At 46.1% G+C, this 26,600-nt stretch overlaps 3 protein-coding genes across 3 annotated transcripts; all 3 read right to left on the bottom strand.

Annotated features, from left to right (window-relative positions):
- Positions 1 to 1,433: 1,433 nt before the first annotated feature.
- LOC110123973 (cationic amino acid transporter 3-like) lies at positions 1,434 to 7,371 on the bottom strand. Its single transcript, XM_070463160.1, is given in 12 exon segments — positions 1,434 to 1,585; positions 1,588 to 1,648; positions 1,811 to 1,923; positions 2,194 to 2,360; positions 2,557 to 2,756; positions 2,934 to 3,036; positions 3,138 to 3,277; positions 3,445 to 3,658; positions 3,828 to 3,940; positions 4,151 to 4,322; positions 6,099 to 6,257; positions 6,848 to 7,371. Coding segments are annotated over 12 exon segments (1,869 nt in total). The 5' UTR covers positions 7,218 to 7,371; the 3' UTR covers positions 1,434 to 1,528.
- Positions 7,372 to 14,771: 7,400 nt separating this feature from the next.
- Positions 14,772 to 15,335, bottom strand: LOC110125172 (adenosine 5'-monophosphoramidase HINT1). The gene has a single exon (XM_070463164.1). It carries the CDS (start codon positions 15,318 to 15,320, stop codon positions 14,940 to 14,942), a length of 381 nt encoding a protein of 126 aa, XP_070319265.1. The 5' UTR covers positions 15,321 to 15,335; the 3' UTR covers positions 14,772 to 14,939.
- Positions 15,336 to 16,272: 937 nt separating this feature from the next.
- LOC110125173 (cationic amino acid transporter 3-like) lies at positions 16,273 to 20,503 on the bottom strand. Its single transcript, XM_020874067.2, is given in 13 exon segments — positions 16,273 to 16,313; positions 16,482 to 16,590; positions 16,864 to 17,030; positions 17,229 to 17,428; positions 17,640 to 17,742; positions 17,844 to 17,983; positions 18,151 to 18,373; positions 18,545 to 18,657; positions 18,862 to 19,048; positions 19,392 to 19,550; positions 20,128 to 20,232; positions 20,235 to 20,296; positions 20,298 to 20,503. Coding segments are annotated over 13 exon segments (1,815 nt in total).
- Between the last annotated feature and the right edge of the window lie 6,097 nt (positions 20,504 to 26,600).

Raw genomic sequence — 26,600 nt, 5'->3', positions numbered from 1 at the left:
GTGGGTTGCCATTTCCTCCTCCAGAGAATCTTCCTGATTCAGGAATCAAAACTGTGTCTTCTGCATTGCAGGCAGATTCTTTACCACTGGGCCACCTGGAAAGCAATTGATGTAGAGACTTGATTAATTCTGAGTCAACTTTTCATCAGGACTATTGTATGGGAAGTGTTCTGGATTGCCTATCACAGTACATTGGGCATCACATGATATCTGGTTTTCCCACATCAGTAAAGGGTCAACACAATCAGGTGATATCAACTTTTCCATCAAAGTTTCACCTGACAGTCTCATTCTCCATTCATTGCTTCCTAAGTCAGTAATTTCAATAGAACTTGCAAGGTAGTGATTTTCCTAATTCTATTCATTCTCCTCCATCTTTGTTTAAATTCATCTAATAACTTGTACTTGATTTCTTGACCTCCATTCCTCCTTCACTCTACTTTAGTTGTTCCCACAAACAATCCTCTGCTCCATTAATACCAACTTCTTGCATGACAGTAATCTCAGTTTCAAGCATTCTGTTCTGCAGCAGCAACTTTCTGTCCTGTCTTTCTAGTTTTACTTTCTAGGTTTTAGTTCAACCCCACTGGAACCATTTATCAACCAACCATTACATATGACCCCTTCCCCCCACTTCTGACAATGCAGAAAGTTTTCTTTTCCAATTAAGACGTTTTCTTCATCAACACTACTGTGTGACTCAAGGACTCTGGGATAGAAATGTAAAGAAGATCAACCATTTACACTATGTTACACTGTGTCTCAACAAGGTTGGGAGAAAATACCAAAATGATCATTTCTCTTTATCATTATGAAATGATCAACTTTATCTATTGCTATTCTTTTGATTAAAATCTAATTTTTCTGATAGCAATATAGCCACCCGAGTTTCTATTGTTAGTATTTGCACAAAATATCTGTTCCCTTTCTTTTATTTCTAGCCTATTCATGGGCTAATATTTACATGTAACTCTTTTTAAAAATCTTACTTGCTTCTTTATTTGGCTGTGCTGGGTCTTATTTGTGGCATGTGGAATCTTAGTTCCCAGACTAGGGCTCGAAATCATGCCCCCTGCATTGGGAGCCCAGGGTCTTGACCACTGGACCATCAGGAAAGCCCCTAAAGTATAACTCTTGACATAATACACAGTTACCTGAGTTTCCTTCCCATGTGGCAATCTCTAGTTCTTATTGGAAATAAGTACAAGAAGGTGCTTCTTATGTGTCAGCTAATATTTTATTTCTTCCTCTAGTTGCCAGTTACATCATAGTACTTTCTTTGTGAAGATTCATCTTACTACACACTTATGAGGCATGCAATCTTCTGTAGGCATATTAAGCTTTAAAACGTTTGCTTAAAAATTATACAATAGCAAAGTCATTTTGTCCACTGGCAATAAATACTAAATATTTATACTAAATACTAAATGCTTTCCACCTTCACAGTCCATCGAGGCTCAAAGTGCACCTTGAACCAGCAGATACCTCCAGGGCATGGGGGGCTCCACACAGCATCTATTTCCTGTGGTTAAGATGCTTCGTCACTAGGGTGTTTTAGTCCGGAGCCTAGGAGGTGGAGGCTGGTGGCTGTGGCTCATTGTTCTCCTCCAAGCTGTGTCGGATCCCATATCCAAAGTATATGGCAATCCTAGTAGGGAAATGAGACAGTAAGAAGAAAAACAGGGGCTCTCCTCACTTATGAATGCCCAGAAAGCTTCCTATTATGGCATCTGACACAGTTTAGGGGGGAGGTGGTTAGAAGAGGATTGGGTTCAGTCACTCAAGAAGCCTCTTCACCCCAGACAGTCACTCACCAACGGCATTCCAGATACCAAAGAGGGTCCAGGTCCAAGTGCTCATCTGCATCATCAGGTAAATGTTCACGAAGATGCTCACCAGTGGGAGGACAGGCAGAGCAGGGACCTGTGGGCAGAGTCAGTTCATCCCTGAACACAGCCCAGACATCTGAAAGGGAGACCGTTCCCCACGAGGGCGGGACAAGTTCTGCCCAATTCAGGCTGTGTGTTCGGTGCCTATTGAGCCTGGTTTCTAAAGCACTGAGTGTGGATCAGGGAAGAGTCCATTGGTTTCAGCAACTCCCCTTCTTCCCTGGTCCAGCGAAGGATGTTTAGACCTAAAGCACACAGACCTGCTTCTCTCAAGGTGGACACTTTGAACACATAGGTCACCTACCCTGAACATAAGAGGAGAGGGGTCCTGGGGCTGCCTCCAGATGATGACCGTGACCCCAGTGATGAGCAGCAGCAGCAGCACAGTCACTGCTGTGAGCCCGGGGTCTCCAGAGAACACACGTCTGGGCCACTGGGCCAGGATCAGGCTCAGGATGGTCAGCAGGAGAACTGCAAGGGTCAAGGTGGAGGAGAACAGGCTGGACCCAGAAGACAGACGTCAGGACCTCGGGTCACACCCCTCCCTGAAACCACCAACATCAGGAAGGGCCATCCTATCTCCCAAACTCCTCAACTGACAAGATACACACTCTCACTCCATCCAGTCAATTTCAGAACATGAGCAAAGGGAAACCCCACTGCTCACCAAGCAGGAAGGCACATCCATAGACAATCTGGCCAGATTTCTGGGTGGGGATGGTGCTCGTAGGGAACCACAGGCTCTTTAGAACGTTTGCGGTTCCTTCTTCAGGTTCAGAGTCCAAAGGACCTCTTTCAAGTACAGGCTCCATCTCAGGTTCTTCTTCTGTTTCCTCATTCTTACATAAATTCTGATCCAGCTGGTACCTGAATTAGAGGTTTAAAGGCGGTATTAACAGCAGCCCCCATTCACACAACATCAGGTTGTCTATTCCACTTCTTTCCTCTCTTGAACAATCAGAAGGCAGCATGACACAGACCAGGATGACCTCCCCATCATCCCCATGACCCCAAGCCCCCTGATCAAGGTGTAGGGGGTCTCACCTGAGAACAAGGACCGAGAAACACACCATGGAGTAAGCGAGCAGGGACGCAACTGCCATGAGGTTTACAATGTCACTGAACTCAAAGAGTAATGCCGTGATCGCTAGAATGGGGGAACAAAAACAGAGGGGCTGCGATTGAGAAACCACTGCATCTGCACATAAGGGAAATGGATCAAGGAAGGAGTGAGCTTTGTTTATTCACCTGCAAGGCTTCCAGAAGACATGATGGCCATAATGGGGATTTTTGTGTGACCATAGAGTCGGGCAAGTCCCCGGAAAAGGAGCCCATCCTCTGCCATTGCACGGATTAACCGAGACATGGGGAACATGTCACCCAGGAGGCTGGAGAGAAAGTGGAGACACGTGTGAGGACAGAGAAGCAGGAGAGACCAGGGCATCCGCTCCCTGGTCTACAGGGAGCAAGATGCCTTTCCCTCTTGTCTCTCAGTCCCACGGGCTGGGGTGCATGAGCATCTGACAGTGGACGGAGAGAAACCAGTGACACTGACCTGGACGTGAGAGCACAGAGAATGCCAACAGCCACGACGTATCTGGCAGGGCCCCAGCCTACATGGAGAAAAGCCTCGGGCAAGGGGCTGTGGTGATGAATCTGGTAGTAGGGTACCATGAGGGTGAGTGCCGCTGAGACACCAAAATAGGCCAAAAAGCACATCAGGAGTGAGATCAGGGAGATGGACCGCTGAGGCTTTAGGTCTCCTCTCTCTGCAAAAGGGGTAGAAGCAGCAGGTCAGGAAAACACCCTGGGTGAAAGCACAGAATTGCCTTCCTTCTTGGTCCTCCAAAAGCAGGCTAACCTTCTCCCAAATTCTGTGCCCAAGGGCAGCCCAAACTCTGTCCAAACCCCCGATGGGACACACGGTGACCATGTTACCTGTGGTGGTAATGGCAGCAAAACCGACAAACGCGTAGAAACACGTGGCTGCTCCTCGGAGAACCCCCTCAAAGTCAAAAGGCACAAACCCTCCAGCGCCTGGAGGGCCCAAGCTATGGTGGGAGAAGGAGCAAGAAAGAACGTGGGTGAGGTGGGTTCAGCCATCACTTCTGGACTCTTCCCTCAATACCACAAACTCTGGAAACCCACCATCTGGATCCACCAGCCTGGGTCTCTTTAGTCCCCACAAAATTCTCAGCTCTGATTCCACCCCCCCAACACACACACACACACATTAATATGACCAAGGGTACGCTCCTAACCTATGAGTGAATACAGCTGTGGCCAATTCGTAGTCCTGTTCTGTGAGCTTCCAGTTGTGCAGGTCTCCCTTAATGAAGCCAGAGACGATGATGAAGCTGAGAACCAAAATGTTGATGCCTGTGAACACTCTGTAAACCCAGGCTGACTCAGGAACGCCCAGAGCGAGTAGTACTGGAGGAGAGAGGGAATATGAGACATGCACAGTAACTAAGTCCACAGAGACGGAAAGCAGCCTCAGGGGCTGGGGTGTGGGGTGGGGTGGATGGACCGTGACTGCTCAGTGGGTACAGGGTGTCTTTTAGGGGAGATGAACATGTTTGAAGCTCGATGCAGGTGATGGCTGGACAACATTGTGAATGTACTAGCACCCCTGAACTGTCCCCATAAGATAGTTCATTTCTTTTCTTATAATTTAAATTTTTTTCATTTTATTTATATTTGGCTGTGCTGAGTCTTCACTGTGGCATAACAGAATCTTCAGTTGTGGCGTGTGAACTCTTAGTTGCATCAGTAGGATCTTAGTTCCCTGACCAGGGGGAGAACCTTGGTCCCCTGCACTGGGAGCAAGGAGTCTTGGCCACTGGACCACCAGGGAGGCCCTAATAGTTCATTTCTTATTGTGGCGATCATCTCACAATAGGCAGCCTATCAGATCATCACTGTGGGATTTCTCTGGTGGTCCAGTGGTTGGGAGTCTGCCAGGCAATGCAGGGGACAAGATTTCCATCCTTGGTCCAGACACATTCCAGGTGCCAAAGAAAAAGAAGCCCATGTGCTGTAACTACTGAGACAGAGTTCTAGAGCCTGTGCTCTGCAACATGAGAAGCCCCGCAAAAAGAAACCTGTGTATCGAAACAAAGAGTAACCCATGCTATCTGCAACTAGAGAAAACCTTTGAGCAGCAACAAAGATCTGGTACAGCCAAAAAAAAGAAAAAATCACATTGCTCACCTCAAACCTATTGTGCTGTATATCTGTTATATCTCAGTAAAGCTGGGGAAAATAGCAAAATGATAAATTTATGCTTTGTGAATTTCCTGTGAAATAAAAAAAAAAAATCTTTGGTCTCAGTACCAAGATGAAAATATGTCAGTCTAAGTAAATGATTTTCACCTGGGATTAAATTTTATTCCCCAAACATTTGGCACGGTCTGGAGACATTCCAATTGTCAGAATCTGGGGAGTGGGTTTCCCTGGTATCTAGTGAGCAATGGCCAGGGATGCTACTCAGCATCCAACAGTGATTTTTTAAAACATCCTGAAATGCAGAGAACAGCCCCCCTACCAAGGAATGAACTGGCTGGAATTGTCAAGAGGGCCAAGAGTGGGAAATGACCGTCCAGGTCTTGCCTTCCTGTCTCTCATAGCACAGGCCATCCTTTCCAGCCCTAGTCCCCGTCCCCAAGTCTTTCCAACCTCAGCTCCCCCCCCCACACCCTACTCAGCCCATCTTTGTTTAAAAAGTGTTTTATTTAGTTAGTAACTTGGCTGAGTTGGGTCTTAGCTGTGGGATCTTTTGTTGTGACCCAAACAGCAAAGTTTGGGAATCAGTGGATAAAGAATCTCCTTGCAACACAGGAAACACAGGAGACGTGGGTTCACTCCCTGGGTCAGGAAGATCCCCTAGAGAAGGAAATGGCAACCCACTCCAGTGTTCTTGCCTGGAGAATCCCACGGACAAAGGAGTCTACTGGGCTATAGTCCAAAGGGTCGGACATGACTGAGCAACTACACACACACACACACACACACACACACACACACACACACATTCTCCAGGTGTAGTGTGCAGGCTAAGGACTTGGGCTTAGTTGTTCTGCAGCACATGAGATCTTAGCTCCCTGACCAGGGATGGAACCTGTGTCCCCACATTGCAAGGCAGATTCTTAACCACTGGACCACCAGGGGAGTCCCCTCATCCCACCTTATATCTGACCCCTGACTCACCTGCAAGCAGCAGCACCAGGCCCAGTGTGAAAAAGTCTGCATATGTGGCCAGTAAGTAGGGCACATGCAGAGGGAAAGTTCCCTCCAATGCCTGAGAGATGCGGTCCCCGATGAGGCTGTCAAAGGCGTACCTCCAGGCCCTGGCTGTACACGCAGTGGCTGCAGCAGCAGAAGAACAAACATTCACAGACAAAATTGAACACCTAGTATGTGCCAACAGGACATATTTTGGAGGAAAAAATAGACAAAATACATAATCTCAAAGATTTTTTTCATGGGGTGGTGAGAGCAGACTGGGATGACTCACAAAATATGTTCATTATTTAACATTAGGAGGAGATCAGTGTTTCACAAGGAAAGAAAACAGGGAAGTTGGACCAGGAGGGCTAAAAGGATGAGGGATGAAATTTTAAATCAAGTGGCAACACCCCCCCTTCAAAAAAAACCACTGAAGGCAACAGCTGAGCAAAGACTTCAATATAATGAGGTGATGAGCCTGTGGGACACGCCTCCCTCCCACCCATGCCTACAGTTTCCTTTCCTTCTCATTCTTAGTCCAATTATTTAAGGAAAGCAGGAGAGAGCTGAATAGAATGAAGTTGTGGGGTTTTCCAGCCACTATTACCCACTTCCCCCCACAAGTCAGGTAACAAAGTGCCCACGAGTAAGACCGCAGTCCCATCTCCCAGTTTCCTGACCTGAGCCCCACACCTTTCCCCCACACCTGTTGCCTGGTCCCATCACCTCACCAGATAAAAATAACACTATGATGTTCCAGCCAACGACGAAGGCCCAGAGCTGCCCCATCGTGACGTAGCTGCAGACATAGGGAGAAGAGGAGCGTGGGACCCGGGCGTCAAACTCCACACAGCAGAGCCTGGACAGCAGGGAAGACAGGCCGGCCACCAAGAAGCAGACGACAATCGCTGGTCCAGCTACGTACTTGGCCACGGCACCAACCACGATGTACAGGCCGGCTCCCAGGTTCCTGCCCACACCCAGGAACACCAGTTCTATGGCATTCAGATGAACCACGAGACCGTCAGACTTCTTTATGGTGTCTTCCCCTCGCCTGTGAACCAGCTTCTGACCAAACTGGCGAACATACTGACGCAGCATCCTAGACGTACTTGAGGAGGCTACAATCTGCTGAGAAAACAAGACACAGAGTTGTCAAGATTGTTTATCTGTCCTTGACCCTAGGAGTTAAATTCCATGAAGTATTGGAGTGACGAGGGGCAGGTGGCAAAAGGACACATTGGGCAAGTTCTCCATCTCTGAGCTGTGGATTCTTCAAACACAAAGAAGCCTCTTAACGTGTTTCAAAATCACTAGAAAGAGTGCTTAAAGAGAAGTGATGGGGAGCAGAATACATCTTCTCAAATATGCCCCTTTTCGGGTTGACTGTTTTGAGCTGAAGGCAGTGAAGACCCAGCAGACTCAGGAGAAGCTCCTTGCCTCTCCCTTAACTGCTCAAAATAAGGTAATTAGCTGGTGAAGAGTCCGCCTGCAATGTGAGAGACCTGGGTTTGATCCCTGGGTTGGGAAGATCCCCTGGAGAAGGGAAAGGCTACTAACTCCAGTATTCTGGCCTGGAGAATTCCATGGACTGTATAGTCCATGGGGTCGCAAAGTCAGACACAGCTGAGCAACTTTCACAAGAGACCTACACCAGGAAGATAGCTATCACCAAAGACAACTTTTCATTTCTAGAAGGATTATCTGCCTGGAGGGGCAAACATTTGTTTACCAAGCACTTGTGCTTTTTTTGTTGTCGTTAAGTCACTCAGTCATGTCTGACTCTTTGTGACCCATGAACTGCAGCATTCCCGACTCTTCTGTCCTTCACTATCTCCCGGAGTTTGCTCAAATTCACATCATTGAGTCGATGATGCTATCCAACCATCTCATCCTCTGTCACCCCCTTCTCCTCCTGCCCTCAATCTTTCCCAGCATCAGGGTCTTTTCCAGTGAGTTGGCTCTTTGCATCAGGTGGCCAAAGTATTGGAGCTTCAGCTTCAGCATCTGATGCTGAATATGAATATTCAGATGAATATTCAATGAATATTCAGAGTGGGTTTCCTTTAGGATTGACTGGTTTGATCTCCTTGCCATCCAAGCGACTCACAAGGGTCTTCCAAGTGTTTTCTCTTCCCATCTTCCTGTGGGTTCTCTTCCTCCCATTTGAAGCCCCAGAGTCCTACTCCTTTCTCCTTAGCTCAGGGGGGGATATGAGCCTCAATTGTTTGAGTGTCTTAGAGTCTCAGGCTTTTATGGGGCTCCCCTATGAAGCAAATTGAATCTCCTAATCTGTCTTTTTTTCGGCAGCACTGGGTCTTAGTTGTAGCACACAGATCTTTCGTTGAGGCAGGTGAACTCAGTTGCAGCATACGGGGTCTAGTTCCCTAACCAGGGATCGAACCCAGGCCCCCTGCAATGGGAGCATGAAGTCTTAGCCACTGAACCACCAGGGAAGTGCCTGTTTGCCTGTCTTATGTCAGTTTAATTATTAAACCAGCCAAAGAGCTTAGAAAAGGAAATTTCTGTCCCTACAGAAGCAAAGCCTTCCGGCACACTGCCTGGCTCACAGTATCTGCTTAATAGGTATGGTCTGAGTGGATAAGAATGCTGATTTCTTGGTTTTAAGCAAAATCAACCAGTTCTGCCATTTCAAATCCAGCTCTGCTATTTATTAGCCTGTTGGTATTGCACGTGATAGATACCATCTTTGTCCTGCTTTTCTCTGTACCACTGGGAAAACTGCCGTTATGATCATTATTTCCTTCCATCCTAGATAGGGATGAAGTGACTAAGGGGCTTGGTGATCAGAAATCACAGACTCCACATGCTTCCATGATGAAGATCCTGAAACCTGGTAGCTTCCTGTTCTGTTGCCTGCAGAGTGACATGGAATAGGGACTCTGCTTTGGGGCAGAAGGAGGTGGAATTTGTAGGGAGGGACAGACTCCAGCCCAGCTCAGTCAAAGCATCACAGCAGAGTGGCCTCCCAACTAACTGCCTGGAGGGAAGAGGGATTAACCTTCATTCTGAATCAGAAATGACAGGACTGTTTCCTGCTGCTTTGGGGCATGAAATGTCCCCTCACTACACTGCTCTGCAGGGCTAGGATGACCCAGTGACCACAAGTCACCATCAGGGGGCTTCCACCCCTGATACTCTGAAGTCCAAGTTTAGCATTTTGGTTCAGAGCAAGCATTCAAAGAGCCAGGACACTCTGATTAGAATCTTGGCTCCTCGAACACTACTGTGCCTTTGAACAAGTCATTTACTTCTCTGGACCTGTGTTTCCTTCTTGCTCAAATGCTGCTGACGAACCCTTGTGCACTGTGAGTAGGAATGTGAGGTTCTCTAAAAAACTAAAAATGGAATTACCACATGATCCAGCAATTCCACTGCTGGGTGTACACCCAAAAGAACTGAAAATAGGATCTCAAAGAGATATTTGTACACCCATATTCATAGCAGCATTATTCACAATAGCTGAAAGTTGGAAGCAACCCAGATGTCCATCCTCAAAAAATGGATAAATGTGATGAGGTCTATACATTCAATGAAATACTATTCAGCCTTGAAAACACCGACATTTCTGATACACGCTACAACGTGGAGGAAACTTGAAAACATTACGCTAATTGACATAATACACATATTGTATGATTCCACTTCTATGAAGTACTGAGAGGAGTCAAAATCATAGAGATGGAAAGTAGAATGGTGGGGACTTGCCTGGCGGTCCAGTGGTTAAGATGGCCTTGCAATGAGGAGGAGGCTGGTCAATTCCCGGTCTGGGAACTATGACCCCACATGCTGTGGGGCAGCTGAGCCTGCAGACCACACTACTGAAGCCTGTGTGCTCTGGAGCCCTCAGAACACAACTACAGAGTCTGTGCATCGCAGCAAAAGATCCCGCATGATGCAACTAAGACCTGAAGCAGCCATGTAAACAAATTTTAAAAAAAGAATGAAGTAGAATGGTGGTTCAGCAGGGGCTGGGGAGAAATAAGGAGTAATTATAAAATAGAGACAGTTTCAGTTTTACACGATGAAAAAAGTTCTGGAGATCGGAACTCTTACAATGTACATAACACCTAACATTACTGAACTGTACACTTAAAAATGGTCAAGATGGTAAATTCTCTGTTATGTGTATTTTGCCACCATTTTAAAAATTGCCACCAATGCTGAATAATATAGTCAGCTTCACAGAGTTGCTGGGTATAGCAAACCCAAAAGTAATATACTATAAATCACCATACAGTTGCCCCTTATGAATACCCAAATTCACAGAAGCTCAAGTTCCTTACAGTTGCCCCCGTATCTTCAGACACGGAGGGCAGACCGTATATAGAAGACTGAAATCAGGGGTCTACATGTCCATTCACTGTATGAGGGTAATTATTAATATGGTTTGTACATAAGTCAAAAAAAAATAGGCTTAGATCATCAGGACACTGGTTCATTCACCCCCCATCCCCCCATACACCTTTTCTTCACACACACTCCCAGCTCCCAGCTCCTGCTTTCATCTGTAAAACAGGTCTCTCCACCCTCAGGCTGGAGCTGGGCTGACCCCTGCACTCTGGGGTTGCAGAGGTCTCTTTGGGAGGATGTGAACTCAGCACCCAGTCTCCTACAGAAGAGGGTGACCCGAGACTTACTGGATCCTTGGAGCAGAGCCTGGAGCACTGGGTCAGTCAGGGAGGCTGAGGTTAAGCCGTGCGGGGCTGGAGCTGAGACATCTCCAAGAACTGAAGCGGGGAGTCCTGAGCACAGAAGACAGTCCTCACCCCTGGGTTGTTGGGGTGGAGATGGGGCTGGGTGGGCGGGGAGCATCTGCAGTGTTGCTATCAGCCCTGACTCTTCTGTGGTTACCCTCAGGGAATAGTTCCAAGATGATTTTTGTTGCAGTATAATATTCATAAAATAAAATTTACCATTTAACCATCTTTAAGTGTCCAGTTCAATCACGTTAAGTACATTCACATTTTGTCCAACCGAACCCCAGGAATTTTTTTCATCTGGCAAAACTTAAACTCTGCACCCATTCATCAACAATTCCCTCTTTCTCTTTCACAGTTCCTGGCAATCACCCTTCTGCTCTCTGTCTCTGTGAAACTGACCACTCCAGGGGAATCACTGAATATTTACTTAAGTGAAATCATAGAATATTTTCTAGTGTTTCCTGTCAGGCTTATATCACTTAGTAAAATGTCCACAAGCTTCCTCCATGTTGTAGCCTGTTTAGAATTCCCTTCCTTTGTAATGATAAATGATACTCTATTATTGGCGCATACCACATCTGACTTACCCTTTCTTGGTCAATGGGCATTTGGCTTGCTTTCATGCTTTAGTTGCTGTGAATAATGCTGCTGTGAACAGGAGTTTACAACTGTCTCTTTCAGAGTGTGCTTTCAATTCTTTTGGAATACTCTCAGAAGTAGAATTGCTAGATCATATGGTTCTAAGATATTTATATGCCCGTGATGGAGAAAATGTTCACATATTGAGGAATGGGGAAGTCATTTTGACTCATCCATGGTTCAGCCTGAACTGTGTGTGAACTAAGACAGCCTGCCCAACCCTCGCAGCTCATCTGCTCTAACCACTGAGGTAAAGGGCGTCTGTGTTGAAGATAAGGATGAATAACTCCCTTCTCATTATGTCCATGTTAACAATCCCTGGGAGATCAAGTTTCTTTCCCAGACACTGGGGTGCTATTGCATTGCTGTCTATGTACTAAGTCTGTCTCTTTTGAAACCTTGAAGGAATGTACCCTATCATGTTGATGTGTGCGCTTTGTTTGGATGAGGTATAAGATGATGCTGGAAACTGGGCTTCAGTGAGAGGTTTCCCAGAGCTATAGGGACACTGTCTCCCTTCCTATAGTCCTCAGTTTGGCTCAGATAAAACTCTTTCCTATTCCTATTACAGATTCCTTATTGATTATTTCTGAGGACACTTGAATTCATTTGATCATCAAGGACCCTGAGAAGTACAGGCTGTGAGACTCAGGACCCCACTTAACCCTGCTCCCTCCCAGTCCTCATCTGTGACTTGACTCCCACAGTCTGCATGTGACCTGACACACTCCAGTGTGGGGGACCCCAAGCCTAGCTGTGCCTGAATCAAGAGAAGACAAGTTTAAAATCTCTGATGCTAATCCTATCAATGAAAGCATTTGTTAATAACAAGCATCGCAAATGTGTCCAGACTTGCCCAAAGGGATGGAAGAGGATGAAGAAGTGGAATGCGACTTAGTCCTCGTATTCAAGCAGCTCTGTTTGCTGGGAGAAATGAGTACAGAGGCAGAGAAGAGAAACAGGAGGTAAGGATGAATACTTCACTACACTAGGCACAATTATATCCCCCACAAATTTATCCTAAATTATATGACACATCTATATTTAATAAACAACTAAAGCTTCTTCATTGTCTATTGGAAGCTCAAATTTACCTTGCCACCCTGCATTTTGTCTGGCTACCCTAAACTGATTGCCAAAGAAGTTCAATGATAAGGGAAGCAAAAATTTACTTTGGCTTGGGACTTCACTGGTGGTCTAGTGGTTAAAACTACATGCTTCCACTGCGGGGGCACAAGTTCCATCCCTGGTCAGATACTACGATCCCACATGTCCTGAGGCCAAAAAGAAAAATCTTTTACTTTGGCTATATACAGACTTCCTAAATCAATCAGATGCACTTATTTTATTGATTTATTTTTTAACAGCGGAACCTTTTTCCCTAGAAATGCTATTTCTTTGTTTATTTATTTTTGGGTGCACTTGGTATTTGTTGCAGTGCATGGGCTTCTTACTGTGGTGGCTTCTCTTGTTGCGGAGCATGGACTGTAGGGCACTCGAGCTCCAGTAGCTGCAACTCCAGAGGACAGGCTCAAGAGCTGTGATCCAGGGGCTTAGCTATTCCATGGCATGTGGGATCTTCGAGGAGTAGGCATTGAACCCCTGTCTCCTGCATTGGCAGGTGGATTCTTTACCACTGAGTCATCAGAGAAGCCCCTCCTCCATCTACTTTTAAATTCATCTAATAACTTGCACTCAGTTTCTTGACTTCCATCCCTCCTTCACTCTACTTCAGTTGTTTGACAGTCCTATGTTTCATTATTACCAATGTCTTGAACATCCATAATCTCAGTTTAAAGCATCCTGTTCTGCAGCAACAATTTTTATCTTGTCTTTCTAGTTTCACTTTCTTTTTGTTTCACCCAATTATGGTCCTTTATCAATCAGTCATTACCTATGACCCCCTTTTCCCACCTCTAACAATGCAGGAATTTTGTTAGTGCTTTCTTCTTTTTCAATTAAGAACTCTTCTTCATCAACTCTACTGTGTGACTCTAAGTGCCTGCAATAGAAAAGTAAAGAACAATTATCACAATGTTATACTGTGTCTCAATAAAGCTAGAGAAAAACAAAAAAATAATTATTTCTCTTCATCATGATGAAAGGATCCACTTTATCTTTTATTATTCTTTCTCAAAGTCTACTTTGACAGTAATATAGCCACCCTACTTTTTTATGTAACTGTTTGCACAAGGTATCTGCTCTTTGCTTTTACTTCCAACCTATTTGTGTGACGCTGGGCTCGAAGAAGCACAAGCCAGAATCAAGAATGCCAGGAGAATATCAATAATCTCAGATATGCAGATGACACCACCCTTATGGAAGAAAGTGAAGAGGAACTAAAAAGCCTCTTGATGAAAGTGAAGGAGGAGAGTGAAAAAGTCAGCTTAAAGCTCAACATTCAGAAAACTAAGATCATGGTATCTGGTCCCATCACTTCATGGGAAATAGATGGAGAAACAATGGAAGCAGTGTCAGACTTTATTTTTGGTGGTGGGGGGGTGAGCTCCAAAATCACTGCAGATGGTGATTACAGTCATGAAATTAAAAGATGCTTACTCCTTGAAAGGAAAGTTGTGACCAATCTAGATAGCATATTTAAAAGCAGAGACATTACTTTGCCAACAAAGGTCCATCTAGTCAAGGCTATGGTTTTTCCAGTGGTCACGTATGGATGTGAGAGTTGGACTGTGAAGAAGCTGAGCACTGAAGAATTGATGATTTTGAACTGTGGTGTTGGAGAAGACTCTTGAGAGTCCCTTGGACTGCAAGGAGATCCAACCAGTCCATCCTAAAGCAGATCAGTCCTGGGTGTTCATTGGAAGGACTGATGCTGAAGCTGAAACTCCAATACTTTGGCCACCTCATGTGAAGAGTTGACTCATTGGAAAAGACCCTGATGCTGGGAGGGATTGTGGGCAGGAGGAGAAGGGGACGACAGAGGATGAGATGGTTGGATGGCATCACCTACTCGATGGACATGGGTTTGGGTGGACTCCAGGAGTTGGTGATGGACAGGGAGGCCTGGCGTGCTGTGATTCATGGGGTCGCAAAGAGTTGGACACAACTGAGCAACTGAACTGAACTGAACTGAATTAATAGTTATCTGAGTTTTCTTCATATGGGGCAGTCTCTGTGTTCTTGCTGGAAGCAGGCATAAAGAAAATGTGCCATAAGATATGATCAACCTTATATGCAGGTTTAATATTTTATTTCATCTTCTAGTTGCTGGTTAGATTGTTGTACTGTCTTTGTGAAAATTCACCATGCTGCACCCTTAATGAAGTCTGCCTTTTTTTTTTTTTCAGACCATGCAACAATGTCTTTTATTATGTATGGGTTTTTTAAATTATTTTTTCAATATCTCCATACAGAGGCAAAAAAAAAAAATTGTTAAGCATATTAGAACTTGCAAACCTGATCACTGCATAGAGAAGGCAACATTATCTCTATAGCATGCTTAACCAGGAGGCCAGTTCATCTGCCGACCTCCAAGAACATGGAGATGAACATGATAGACAGACTGGCCCCCATCTGAACCTTCATTCACCACCATTCGATAGCCCTTCTTCAGGCCCAGATCAGCAGCACATTTCTTGCCAACAATCATCAAATGCCCAAGAAGACTTTCATCATCATCTTCTGCTGCAGAAATCTGGGATATATGTTTCTTGGGTATCACCAGAAAATGTGTTGGTGCTTGAGGGGAAATGTCATGGAAAGCAAGACACTGGTCATCCTCATAAATGATTTTGGCTGGGATTTCCTTGCGAATGATCTTCCCGAAGATCGTGTCACCGCCAGGCCGGGCGACCTGAGCCTTGGCGATCTCATCTGCCATCTCTGCCTCCCTCCCGAGCAGCCGGCCGGGGAGAAGGTCGGGAGGAGGGAGGACAAGTCTGCACTTTTTGTATGCATATTATGCTTTGAGAAGTTTACCTGAAGTTATACAATATTAAAGATATTTTGTCCTCTGCTGGGGCTCTAAATGGATCTCACCTTCACAATCCATAGAGTCTCAGAGTGCCCCTTGAGCCAGAAGATCCTCCAGTACATGGAGAGATTCCAAACAGCCTCTATGTCCTATGGTTAAGATGATTCAACACTAGGACTATTTTCTTTCTTTTTGCCATGCTTGGTCATTTTTATTTTTTAAAAAATTTTTATTGGAGTATAGTTGATTTACAATGTTGTGTTAGTTTCTGCTGTACAGCAAAGTGAATCAGTTATACATATACATATATCCACATTTTCTAAAGATTCTTTTCCATTTAGGCCATTACAGAGTATTGACAAGAGTGCCCTGTGCTCTACAGTAGAGCACAGGTTCTTATTGATTATCTATTTTTGTATGTACATGTACTATTGTATGTATATGTCCATCCCAATCTCCTAGCTTATCCTTCCACCCTTTCCACCTCTAGTAACCATAAATTTGTTTTCCACATCTGTGACTCTATTTCTGTTTTATAAATAAGTTCATTTGTACCATTTTTTTAGGATCTGCATATAAGCAATATCATATCATATATTTGTCTTTCTCTGTCTGATTTACTTCACTCTGTATGACAATCTCTAGGTCTATCCATGTTGCTGCAAGTGGCATTATTTCATCCTTTTCATGGTTGAGTAATATTCCATTGTATATATGTACCACATCTTCTTTACCCATTCCTCTGTTGATGGACATTTAAGTTGTTTCCATGTCTTGGCTACTGTGAATAAGCATTAGGTATATCTTCATCAAGAGTCTGGGAGATGGAGGCTGGTGGTTGTTGATCACAGTCCTATTCTTAGCTGTGTCGGATCCCATATCCAAAGTATATGACAAATCCTAGTAGGGAAATGAGATGATGTGAAGGGAAAGTAGGCACTCTCCTCACTTACAAATGCCCAATAGGCCTCTTATTATGGCTTCTGACAAAGTCTGGGGCAGACATAGTAGGAAGAAGGTTGGGTTCAGTCACTCAATAGTAGTTTTTAATCCCAGAAAATCACTTACCAATGGCATTAGAGATGCCAAATTGGGTCCAGGTCCAAGTATCTATCTTTGTCATCAAGTAAACATTCACAAAGATGCTCACCAGTGGGAGGACAGGCAGAGCAGGGACCTGTGGGCAAAGTTAGTTCATCCCTGAACACAGCCCGGATGTCTGAAATGTGACCTTTACCCAACATGGGTGAGAAGATTCCAGTCTGATTCCAGTGGTGTGTTCAGTGCCTACTCAGATTGATTATCTAAAACACTTAGCATGGATCAGCAAAAGATCCATTTGTTTTAGAAATTCCCCTTCTTTTCTGGTCCAGAAAAGGATGTTTAGACCTCAAAGCACAGAGACTTCATTCACTCAAGGTGGACACTTTGGACACATAAGGTCACCTACCCTGAACGGAAGAGGAGAGGGGTCCTGGGGCTGCCTCCAGATGATGACCGTGACCCCAGTGATGAGCAGCAGCAGCAGCACAGCCACTGCTGTGAGCACGGGGTCTCCAGAGAACACCTGGCTGGACCACCAGTACAGGATCAGGCTCAGGATGATCAGCAGGAGAACTGCAGGGGTTAAGGTGGAGGAGAACAGTTTCAACTCCAGAAGCCAAGTAGATCAAGAGCTTGGACCATATCCCTCCTGAAACTGCACACCTCAGGAAGGGCCATCATATCGCTGACATTCCTCAACTGATAAAATATATGCTCCCAACCTATCTTGTCAATTTCAGAATATCACCAAAGAGAAGTCCCACTGCTCACCAAGCAGGAAGGCACATCCATAGACAATCTGGCCAGATTTCCGGGTGGGGATGGTGCTGGGAGGGAACCACAGACTCTTTAGAATGTTTGAGGTTCCTGCTTCAGGTACAGAGTCCAAAGGATTTCCTTCAACTACAGTCTGCATCTCAGTTTCTTCCTCTATTTTCTCATTCTTGACAAAATTTTGACCTGGTTGGTACCTTAATTAAAGATACGGGGGAAAAAAAAAAAGATATGAAGGCAATATTAATAGCAGCTCCTACTCATGGAACATTATGCAGTCTAATTAAAATCTTTCTGGACTTCAGCTCAGCAGGACAATTATAAGGCAGCATGAAGTTAGAAGACAATTACCTCCTTATCAATCCCCACAAGTCTAAGACCCTCAGCCAATATTTAGTGAACTCTCACCTGAGGATGAGAACAGAAAATGTCCCAAGGGTATAAACAAGCAGGACCCCAGTTAACATGAGTTCCACGATATCACGGAGGTCGAAGAGTAATGCCATGATCCCTAGAATGAGGGCACAAACAAGGTGGGGAGGGAGTGAAAACCAGTATAAACATCCAAGTTAAGAAATTTGACTGAAGAAGGAGTGGGCTTTGTTTACTTACCTGCAAGAATTCCAGAAGCCATTATGGCCATGACAGGGGTGCCTGTACGGGCGTGGATCTGGGCAAGGTCCCAGAAAAGGAGCCTGTCAGCCGCCATTTCACAGATCAACTGAGACATGACAAACATGGCGCCCAGGAGGCTGGAAGGCAAAATGGGAACATGTATGAGGATGTAGAGAATCAGGACAGAGTGAGGCATCTCTTCCCTGTCTACATGTCATAATGCATCTTGTTCTCTTGTCTCAATGCCAAGGGACAGGATGCCTAAGAATCTGACAGTTGATAGGGAGAAAACCATGACACTGACCTGTACAAAAGAGCACATAAGAAAACAATAGCCATGATGTATCTGACAGGGTCCCACCCAACGTGGAGAAAAGCCTGTGGCAAAGGACTGTAATGATGAATCTGGTAGTAGGGCACCATGAGGGTGAGTGCCGCTGAGAGACCAAAATACATCAAAAAGCAGATGAGGATGGAGATCACCATGCTCAAGGGGATGGAACACTGAAGATTTTGGGCTTTTTTGCCTGCAGGATGGAAGGAAATACTGGATCAGAAAAATACACTGGAATGAAATCAGAAAATCCTCTTTCCTTTTGCACCTCCAAAATCTGGGTTCACCTTATACCAACTCCTATGCCCAGGGGCAGCCCAAACTGTGCCCACACCCCTGACGGGACATGCCATGAACATGTTACCTGTAGTGACAATGGCTTCAAAACCAAAATATGTGTAGAAACATAGAGCTGCTCCTTGAAGAATCCCTTCAAAGCCAAAGGGCACAAACCCTCCAGAACCCAGAGGGCCCAAGCTATGATGAGAGAAGGAATGAGGAAGAAGCATGGGTGAGGTGAGTCCAGCCATCTCTATCGGATCCTCCCTCAAAATCACAAGTCCTGGGTTCCAGGATCCCTATTATCTGGATCCAAAAGCCCAGCTTTCTTTAGTCCCCATCATGTTCTCAGCTCCACCCACCCTTACTTCCACCCACATGCATTTCTATGGCCAAGAGTACCCTCCAGTCCTATAGATGTCACTGGATCCGGATGTGTTCAGTCTGTAGTCCTGTTCTGTGAGCTGCCAGTTGTGCAGGTCTCCCTTAATGAAGCCAGAGATGATCGTGAAGATTGGAACAAAAATGTTGATGCCTGTGAACACTTTGATAACCAGGGATGACACACGAGCTGTTGGAACCAGTACTCCTGCGGTAAAGATGGAATATGATGCATTCAGAATAATCAAATCCATAGACACAGAAAGCAGACTAGTAGTTGCCAAGGGGTTGGGTGGCAGGGGTTACCAAGGATGTTATTCAATGTCCAACAATGATTTTTCAAAACCTACAATACATAGGACAGCCCCCCACACCAAGAATGACCCAGCCCGAATTGTCAATGCTGCCAAGGATAGAAGCAGGGTGTGTCCTCCTCTCCTGCCACCTTTCCTTCAAGTCCTAACCCCCCACATTCTGCCACCCAAGTCTTTCCCTCTCCAGCTTCTGCTCCACACCCCACTCTTCTCATCCTATCTCTGTCCCCTTCTCACCAATCATCACCAGCACCAGGGCCAGAGCGACAAAGTCTGGAAACGTGGCCAGGAAAGAGGGCATATACGGAGAGAAAGTCCCCTCTAATGCCTGAGAGATGTGATTCCCAATCAGGCTGTCAAAGGTGATGCTCCAGACCTTAGCCACACAGGCAGTGGCTGCATGGAGGAAGAAGAAGGAATATTCATTAACAATATTAAGTAATCCTCTACCTAGTACCATGGGATATCTTAAAAAAAAAAAGACCCAGTACTTAATCTCAAAGAATTTCTCTTCTTGGGGTGAGAAGAGCAGGCCCAGATAATTCACAAAATAGGTCAACTACTCAATATGCTAGGAGGAAATAAATATTATGCGAGGAAAGAACACAAGGAAATAGGAACAGAGGGACTGCGAGACGAGGGTTGAAAATTCAAACATGGGGTAAAGGAAAATCCTACAAAGATAACAACTGACCAAAGATTTCAATCTGGTGAGGGGATGAGACTGGGGGATATGCCTCCCTCTTATCCAGGGAACTCCCTACATTTCCCTGTCCTCTGGGTTCTTGGTCCATCATTTAAGGCAAACAGGATAGAGCTCAGTAGAATGACATTGTAGGGTTTTCCTGCCATTATTACACATTTCACCTCTGCAGGTTCAATAACTAAGTTCTCATGAATGAGTGAAGACCCCAATCCTGTCTTCCAATTTCCAGATCTTAAGCCCACATTTTCCCACTCCCCATCCTCTCACCAACAAATAAGGGCAGAATGCGGTTCCAGCCAGTGATGAAGGCATACAGTTGTCCCATCGTGACGTAGCTGTAGAGATACACAGAACCAGAGCGTGGTACCCGGGCCCAAATTCAGCATAGCAGAGCCCAGACAACAGAGAAGACAGGGCGGCCACCAAGAAGGAGATGAATTGCTGGTCCAGCGATGTACTTGGCCACTGCACCAGTCACAATGTACATGCCAGCTCCCAGGCTTCTGCCCACACCCAAGATGACCAGGTCTAGGATGTTCAAATAAGTTGTGGGACTCTCAGGCTCCTTTATGGGCTCCAGCAGCCGCCTTTGGACCAACTTCTCACCAAATTGGTGAACATACTGACACAGCAACCTCAACATAGCTGAGGAGGCTCAGACCTGCTGAGAAAGAAAGACACAAAGTCTTCTAGAATGTCCATCCCTCCCTTGGCCATGGGAGTCCAATTCCATGAAGCAATGGAGTGATGAGGGGCAGGCGGTAAAAGGACACATGGGGCAAGTTCTGCATCTCTGAGTTTTGGTTTCTTCAAACATAAATAGGATTTTTTACATGTTTCAGTTATTGGAAAGTTTGCTTGAAGAGAAGTGAGGGGGATCAAAATCCATTTCCCCAAAATGTGCCACTTTGGCTCATGCATTCTGGGCTAAAGGCAGTTTGGACACAGCAGACTCAGGAGGAGCTCCTTGCCTCTCCCTTAACTGATTGAAATATTGATAATTCAGATGGGGGAGGTCTTTGATAGGAAGAGAGCTATCACCAGATAAGTTTTCATCTCAGAAAGACTTGTCTGCACATTTGTTCACCAAGCATTTGCTCGTCCCATCTTCCTTGCATTGTCTTCCTTCCCCTCAAAGCCCCAGATCCCTACCCTCTTCTCCTTAGCTCAAAGTAGCATATATCAGCCAGAACTGTCTGGCTGTCTTGAGCCTCAGGGTTTTCATGGGGCTCCCAAATATAACAAACTAAATTTGTTAATCTGTCTCATGTCAATATAATTATTAGACCAGCCAAAGAATCTAAAAAGTAGAATGGTATAGTTAACCAGGGCTGTGATGAAGGAGCAATTGGGAGTTATCATTAAACAGGGAACAGTTTCAGTCATACAAGATGAAAAGAGTTCTGGAGATTGGTTGCAGAGCAATGTAAATATATCTAATTTTAGTGAACTGTACACTTAAAGGTGGTTAAGGTGGTCAGTTCTGTTATGTGTATTTTGCCAGTATTTCTAAAATTGCTCCCAATGATAAATAATAGAGCTGACTTCACAGTTGCTGGATATAGAAAATTCAAAAGCGATTTCATACAAATCACCAAACTGGCTTCCCTCGTGAATACCGAAATCCACAGATGCTCAAATTCCTTATAATTGCCCCTGATCTACAGATGAGGAACCCACAGATAAGGAGGGCAGACAGTGTAGTAAAGACTGAAATCAGTGGTCCACATGTCACATCCACTGTATAAGGGTAATTATTGGTTGTGTGTGTTAGTCGCTCAGTTGTGTTGATTCTCTGAGACCCTGTGGACTGTAGCCCTCCAGGCTCCTCTGTCCATGGAATTCTCCAGGCAAGAATACTGGAGTGGGTTGCCATTCCCTTCTCCAGGGTATCTTCCCAACCCAGGGATCGAACCCAGGTTTCCCACATTGCAGGCAGATTCTTTACCATCTGAGCTATCAGGGAAGTCCAATTATTGGTTGTACATGAGTTAGAAATAGTCGCATATCATCAGGACATTGATCCAATCAGCCCTCTCCCACACACACCTCTTCTCACACACACTCATATATCCCAGCTCCTGTTTTCATCTAGAAAACGGGTCTCTCCACCCTCAGGCTGGAGCCGGGCTGACCCCCTGCACTCTGGGGTTGCAGAGGTCTCTTTGGGAGGATGTGAACTCAGCACCCAGTCTCCTACAGAAGAGGGTGACCCAAGACTTACTGGATCCTTGGAGCAGAGCCTGGAGCACTGGGTCAGTCAGGGAGGCTGAGGTTAAGCTGTGTGGGGCTGGAGCTGAGACATCTCTAAAAACTGAAGCAGGGAGTCCTGAGCACAGAAGACAGTCCTCACCCCTGGGTTGTTGGGGTGGAGATGGGGCTGGGCGGGCGGGGAGCATCTGCAGTGTTGCTATCAGCTTGACTCTTCTGTGGTTACCCTCAGGGAATAGTTCCAAGATGATTTTTGTTGCAGTATAATATTCATAAAATAAAATTTACCATTTTAACCATCTTTAAGTGTCCTGTTCAGTCGCATTAAGTACATTCACATTTTGTCCAACCGAACCCCAGGAATTTTTTTCATCTGGCAAAACTTAAACTCTGCACCCATTCATCAACAATTCCCTCTTTCTCTTTCACAGTTCCTGGCAATCACCCTTCTGCTCTCTGTCTCTGTGAAACTGACCACTCCAGGGGAATCATTGAATATTTACTTAAGTGAAATCATAGAATATTTTCTAGTGTTTCCTGTCAGGCTTATATCACTTAGTAAAATGTCCACAAGCTTCCTCCATGTTGTAGCCTGTTTAGAATTCCCTTCCTTTGTAATGATAAATGATACTCTATTATTGGCACATACCACATCTGACTTACCCTTTCTTGGTCAATGGGCATTTGGCTTGCTTTCATGCTTTAGTTGCTGTGAATAATGCTGCTGTGAACAGGAGTTTACAACTGTCTCTTTCAGAGTGTGCTTTCAATTCTTTTGGAATACTCTCAGAAGTAGAATTGCTAGATCATATGGTTCTAAGATATTTATATGCCCGTGATGGAGAAAATGTTCACATATTGAGGAATGGGGAAGTCATTTTGACTCATCCATGGTTCAGCCTGAACTGTGTGTGAACTAAGACAGCCTGTCCAACCCTCACAGCTCATCTGCTTTAACCACTGAGGTAAAGAGCATCTGTTTTGAAGATAAGGATGAATAACTCCCTTCTCATGGCATCCATGTTAACACTCCCTGGAAGATAATGTTCCCTTCCCAGACACCAGGGTCCTGCTGTCTCACTGTCTATGCACTAAGTCTGTCTCTTTTGAAAGCTTGAAGGAATACACCCTGTCCTGTTGATGTGTGCACTTTGTTTGGATGAGGTATAAGACAGCTGGAAACCGTTCTTCAATGAAACAGCTTCCCAGAGACACTGAGACACTGTCTCCCAGAGACACTGTCTCCCTTGCTATAGTCCTCAGTTTGGCTCAGATAAAACTCTTTCCTATTCCTATTACAGATTGCTTATTGATTATTTCTGCAGACACTTGAACTCAGTTGAACATCAAGGACCCTGAGAAGTGTGGGCTGTGAGACTCAGGACCTCACTTAACCCTGCTCCCTCAAGTCCCCACAGTCCTGTGACTCGAGTCCCCACAGTCTGCACATGACCTGACACACTCCAGTGTGGGGGACCGCAACCAAGCCTAGCTGTGCCTGAATCAAGAGAAGGGGAGTTTAAAATCTCTGATGTTAATTCTGGCAACAAAAGCATTTTTTTCCCTTCACTTCTGCTGCAGCCACAAAAGCAGCTAACAAGCATCATGCTTGTGTCCAGCCTTGCACAAAGGGATGGAAGAGGATGAAGTGGAATGCGACTTAGCCCTCTTCTTCAGGCAGCTCTCTTTGCTGGGAGAGATGAGTACAGAGGCAGAGAAGAGAAAGAGGAGGTAAGGGGTAAGGATGACTACTTCACTACCCTAGGCACAACCATGTCCCCAGCAAATTTATCCTAAATTACATGACACACGCACATTGCATAAATAAATAAAGCTTATTCATTGTCTATTGGAACTTCAAGTTTACCTTGCCCCCCTGCATTTTACTTGGCTACCCTAAACTGGTTGCCACAGTAGATCAATGATAAGGGGAGCAAAAATTTACTTCGGCTTGAGACTTTACTGGCAGTCCTATGGTTAAAACTGTGTGCTTCCACTGCAGGGTGCTGGGTCAAAAATATACATATTTTAAAAAATTTTAACTTTATACAGACTTCCTAAACCAATCAGATGCACTAGTCTTTTTTTGTTTATTTTTGAACAGTAGAATCCTCTTTTTAAAATTTATCTATTTATTTATTTTTGAGGGCACTGGGGCTTTGTTACTGCACACAAGCTTTCTCTAGTTGCAACGAGCAGGGGCTACGTCCTGTCCAAGTTTTGGGGCCCCCATGGACTGTAGCCCGGCAGGCTCCTCTGTCCATGGGATTTTCCAGAAAAGAATACTGGAGTGAGTTGCCATTTCCTCCTCCAGGGGATCTTCCCAATTCAGGGATGGAACCCGTGTCTCCTACATGGGCAGGCGGGTTCTTTACCACTGAGCCATGAGGCAAGAACTTTTGGGAGGGGGGTTGTGACTATAAGGGACACAAGGTGCTGTTCCTACTCTGCATCTTGATCTGGGTGCTGGTTGCAACTGTATGCTCTAGTTGAGAAAATGCAGCAGTGCAAAAAAAAAAAAAAAAATGGAAATGACACATGCACTTCTGAAAAAATATATGACATTACCACTCATAAACATAAGCAAACAGCTAAATAAATAGCTGAGAAAAGCAAAACCCCAGTCCTCTATATTATTTTTTCTGGTTCCAATCTATATGAACTCACTCTGGAGAGAATAAAAGCCCTTCAAGTAACAGGTCTCACCCCTCAATGGATTAACAAAGTATTTAATCAGTAAATAACAGGTTTGGGGATGTCCCTGGTGGTCCAGTGGCTAAGACTCCATGCTCCCAATGCAGGGGGTCTGGGTTCAATCCCTAGGTAGGGAACTAGACTTCACATACCTGCAGCAATAGACACGGCAGTCAAATAAATATGTATCTCCTGCATATTCACTGGGTCACCAGGGAAGTCCTGAAAAATCCTGATAAAATATTTCTTCCACTACATACAGAAAATAGCGAGCATCCAAGAGGGTGTTTAAGACGAGCCGAGCCCTGTTCGAAGTTTTCCTTCATTTCCTTTTCACGATTGCCCCGTGGGGTGGGTACTCTTCCCATCCCTGCATTACTGAGGAGACCCCAAAGAGGCTAAGCCCTAGAGAGCCAGAACCAAACCAGGCGCTCGGACCGCGGGCCACACCCGCAACCTGCAGAGCGGACCCCCCAGGCGGGGCCGGGGTGAGGGGTGCGGTTCATGCTCCTGGGGGTCACTGGCTCCTCCCCTTCGCGATGCTCCTTGTCACTTAGGCGCTGACCCTTCCGGAAAACCTGCTCATCATCACCATGACCCTGGCCGACCGCCGCCTGGCCATCCGCCAGGGACTCCTTCCTGCGGCCCTTCTCGTTGCCAGAGGTGGGCTTCACGTACCCCGTGACCCCGCAGCTGCTGGCCCACCTCCTCAAGGAATGCGGGACAGTCCCCCGAGTCGGATGCTTAGCCCAGACGGGGCTCGACTTCACCCTGGGCCCCGCGGAGCCCCTGCTGCAGCCGGGATGTCAGCGGGACGCTGCCTGGCCACGCCGCCCCAGTGGTACCCCGCGCCCTACGCGCGTGCGCGTCTGCCCGGTCCTCGGACCAGGCGGCTGGGCGGGCGGCCTTCTCTTCCTCCTGGGTCCCTCACCTGGATGTCCTCTCCCCGGCTGTGGCCCCGGCATGCTGCACCACTCCCTCTGCGACAGCACGCCCTTGCTGGAGCGGGTGCGCGGCCACCGGGCCCCTGCCGCTGGTGTCCTTCCTGGTGGCCGGGTGCGCCCTAGCCGGCGCCGCGGTGGGACCCGGCCTGTCCTAGGGCTCTGCATCACTGGCACAGGCCTGCACCTGTCCTTCTCGAGGGGCCGCCGCAAGGCCTTCTCCACCCGCTCTTCCCACGTCTGCTGGTCTCTCTCACCGCGGCGAGCTGCTCAGCCTCCCCCGCCCCGCCCCTTCTGTGTGTACCTGAGCCCCAAGCAGACCACGTGGCTGGAGGTCTAAAAAGGAGGGACTTTCTGCCACGAGATCGTGTCGACCCTGGTGAACCCCATTGTCTGCTGCCTGAGGAATGAGCTGGTCCAGAAAGTTAGCAGGGATTTGATGATCAAGGGAGCTGAGGTTTTCTCCTAAGAAACTCAAGGCTTCCAGAGGGGCTGCTCGGTATTTAATCCATTTCTTTTTTCAGTGAAGGCCTTGGAGAAAAGGTTTGCTAGTTGGAAAGCTGATGGTGGCTATTTCTGCATTCTAGCATAATAGAAGATGAAATGGATTGCTCCTCTGCTCAGAAAGCACAGTCCTTTGGCAGTAACCATGGAGACTGGAGGTGAGTTTGAGTAAGCTGCGGGCGTTGGTGATGGACAGGGAAGCCTGGCATGCTGCAGTCCATGGGATCGCAGAGTTGGACACGACTGAGCCGCTGAACTGAACTGATGGAGACTGCTAGCCATTCTGCTTATCCAGTCTCCAGGTTAGCAACAGAAGACTTTGAATTTTATCCGGACACATAATGTCCAGTTAGGGACAACATTTCCCATCCTTCCTGCAGCTCTTTTGCT

The sequence above is a fragment of the Odocoileus virginianus genome, unplaced genomic scaffold, assembly GCF_023699985.2.
Source record: "Odocoileus virginianus isolate 20LAN1187 ecotype Illinois unplaced genomic scaffold, Ovbor_1.2 Unplaced_Scaffold_36, whole genome shotgun sequence".
NCBI classification, from domain to species: domain Eukaryota; kingdom Metazoa; phylum Chordata; class Mammalia; order Artiodactyla; family Cervidae; genus Odocoileus; species Odocoileus virginianus.
Note: the sequence above shows the minus strand (reverse complement) of the source record. Positions and strands in the feature narration are given on the sequence as shown.

Excerpts from the sequence above, each read along its gene's own strand:
- LOC110125172 (XM_070463164.1), bottom strand. The coding sequence starts at position 15,320 with ATGGCAGATGAGATCGCCAAGGCTCAGGTCGCCCGGCCTGGCGGTGAC.